Here is a 3,250-nt window from a genome sequence, read left to right as displayed (position 1 = left end):
CCCCCACACACACACACATATATACAGCAAACATGTATATGCACATGAAGTCACATAAACCCCCTACCCCGAATCCTCACCTCTCTTTTTCTCTCTCTTACTCCTGCTAGGTCCATAATAATGAAAGAGGCTGTAGACTTACAAGCAAATCTCCAAGAAGAACTTTTTATGAACATGAAAATTGTTTTGGTGAAGCTTGTGGTGAAGATTTGTTGTCTTTTCAAATATACAGCAAAGTGGTCAAATCATTTTTTTTTTTTAAAGGAGTACATAGATACCAGATAACTTTCACGACCTGTCCCCATCACCGAAAAATTATTATCTTCAGACTAACAGCACAACATACTAGACTCTAGCATCACATGCACAGATGTTTCAAACTTGCTTTACTTTACTGTTATCCGCCGCTTATACCCTTTTGGGTGTCGCGGGAAGAAAGAGACGTCTCTCTGCCACCAGCCGGAGAGCTTGGGTCAGGGGAATGCCGTGAGTTGTTAGTGTTTCCCTGACTCAATCTATCCAGGTCTTTCTCGGTCGCCCTCTAGCCTTGTTGCTATTGAATTTTTTTATGTAAGCATGTTGTGCTGGATGGTGTGTTGGTAATCACATAAGATGTCCAAACCATTTGATTCTTTGATGTTGGATGTGAGGCACGACATGATCTGTGCCCACCATTTCTCCGACTGCTGAGTTTCAAACTTGCACAGTCACCAAAACGTTCGTGTAGAGAAGCAGACCAAACTGTGGAATACATCTTCCAGCAGAGCAGGACACACAGAGCCCAAGACAGAAAACATGGCCAACCCCATGAACCAGTTTAGTTTTGTTTTTTAGTAAGTTTTTTACGGCGCTCGAAACTGCATACGGTCAAATGAGCGCCAAGGGGTGGATGTCAACAGAGAAGTCCAAACAGGGAATCAGGCTTACTCTGCTCACCTCTCTAGCCTCAACAACACAATGTCTGCTTCAACTATCAAGGCACCCTGGGAGTAGCAGTTCACAAGAGTGACAAATATTTAAAAAAAGTAGAGGAAAAATGACGATAGGATGAGAAAGAAAAAGTAGCAATTCCCCCTATGTTGTTCTAACACAGTACGAGCAAGACATTGATATATCAGCCCATTTACAATTCTACTGGGCATAAGAAGTGCATAAGAACATGTTAATATCCCCCCTTCGGGAATAAGAGTTTTATGACACTCGCAGCTGCATAATGTCATATGAGCGCACAATCTCATTAACACTGCAGGAGAAACTGTACGGGTCAACAGAAGAGACAGACAGCCCAGTACATAACAGACGTAGGTCTTCAAGTGTGATGCGACTGAGAAGAAGAAAGATATTTTTTTAAACGAACATTTTTTAGAATCCAATCCTCGAGTAAAATAAACCTCACCGTAGCCAGAGTAGTCTTGTTCCGGTGGAGGGGAAGGCTTCTGCGTGGTGGGGACAAAAACACAGTGTCTCTCGTCCGAGTTATCACCGCAGTCATCCACGTTGTTGCAGATCCAGTCCGCGTGAAGGCATACTCCGTTGTCACAAGTGGCGTTGCATTCTGGGGGGGGGGGGGGGGGGGGAATCAGTGGAAAAGGTTTAATAGGCTGTAAAGTGCTTAAAGCAAAATGATAGTAATAAATAGTATTTGTGAAGCAAATTCCTGCTCAAAGGCAAGCTCTTAGCACTTTCAAATCTCTATTATTCTCTCCGCAGATTTGATAGCCTTCTGAAATATAAAACAATCTCAAAATCCTGGGAACCATTCCAAGCATGCTGTAAAGCAAGCACGGGGTGCATCTTTGGGTGTCGGTGGCCTAGTGGTTAGGTTCTCACTCATAACTGAAGGGTTGTTTGTTCAAATCCTGTCAGGGGCCCGACGTTGTATCCTTGGGAAAGACATTTTGAAGTAATATTCCTCACTTCACCCCGGTAGAAATGGGTACCCAGCTGTAGGCAGTGAAAAATCTTGTCTGTTAGTGTTTGAGCGCTTAATCAGCTGCTTGCACTGTATACTTCCTGGGAAGCTGAGAATGTTTCTGAGTGTTCTATGGTCTGCTGGTGTAATAATATAGGGTAAAGTGCATAGAGCTTGCTGTCAGGTGGGGAATTGCGCCATACAAAGGTTTATTGTTATTGTTATTATTATTATTAGATAACTTTAGCTCTAAAACAAAACAAAATGGTTGACAAGCAATGGCACATCCGTCTAAGTGTTTGTATTGATGTTATATAAAAAGCACATTACGTGACTTCGATATAACTTCTGAAATCTTTATATATGAGGCATTGTGGTGAAATCAGGAGCTCGTCAAAGTAATCAAATTGAAGTAACAGGCATTTTCCATCCAGTTTGGACATTTTTATCAAATTTTTGTTTTTTGGCTCAACACCTTTTACGTCTATTAAAAAACAAATTGCTATTAGGCTTTATTGAAAAACGATGATCAAAGGCACAAAATAAGTATGTTTAATGTAAGTTACCAAAGTTTGGTGACCATTTTCTCGCTTATTTCACCACTGAAACCAAGCAACACCACCTCCTTTAATCGCAAGTATCTCGACTTCTATTCAAGATAGATGGGCATTTTTTTCATTGAAAGCAAGACAAATGACTAAGCTTTCACTTTCAGATGACACCAATAACTCCGCATACCCAAAAATAGAACAGTGCCTAATTCCACAGGTTGAACTTGCCATTCTAACCCAAATTTCTCAACTCCGATTCTTTAAAAAGTTTTAAAACACAACACCAAACCACTATAACATAGAAGCAAGCAAAGGGGAAACAGCCTAAGTCTTTATTTCAGTTGGAGTAAAAGTAGAAGCACATCGACACATCATTAAAAACGTTTTTAGAAAGAATGCAGTTACTGAAGTATTTTCACGTCCCCATCCACACACTTTAGATCATTTACGAGGCAGGCTTTCACCATATCTGTCAGAGCCAGTCTGAGTTTAGAGGGATGCAACATCCAAGCAGAAAAACCGAGATACTTGATTAAAATTCTCCCTATTTCGAAACTGAACTCAGGTGTTCTGTATGCGACAGCAAAGCTCCTAATCACCACATACATCGCAGACACTAGTATCGAACAATAAGAGCAGGGGAAAAATGAGACAGACAGACAGAAACAATTGAAGGAAAGTTGAGCCATAGATAGGGCCAAACGGCAGCAAGACCAATAACAACGACAAGCACAGAAGAGAGGCCTCAAACAGCTTGCCCATGGTGCACAGCTTTCCCTCCCCCCCC

The 3,250-nt window shown here is 41.4% G+C and overlaps 1 protein-coding gene across 1 annotated transcript in view; it reads right to left on the bottom strand.

The window, feature by feature from the left end:
* Nucleotides 1-1,396: 1,396 nt before the first annotated feature.
* The window catches only part of LOC101847603 (cubilin), a gene marked incomplete at its 3' end in the record, with an annotated part of 77,567 nt that continues 75,713 nt past the window's right edge, over nt 1,397-3,250 (bottom strand). Inside the window, 1 exon segment of the mRNA XM_013086594.2 lies at nt 1,397-1,555. Coding sequence (XP_012942048.1) covers nt 1,397-1,555 — 159 coding nt within the window.

The sequence above is a fragment of the Aplysia californica genome, unplaced genomic scaffold (assembly GCF_000002075.1).
Source record: "Aplysia californica isolate F4 #8 unplaced genomic scaffold, AplCal3.0 scaffold00484, whole genome shotgun sequence".
Taxonomy (NCBI): domain Eukaryota; kingdom Metazoa; phylum Mollusca; class Gastropoda; order Aplysiida; family Aplysiidae; genus Aplysia; species Aplysia californica.
This window is presented reverse-complemented; position numbering and strand designations above follow the sequence as displayed.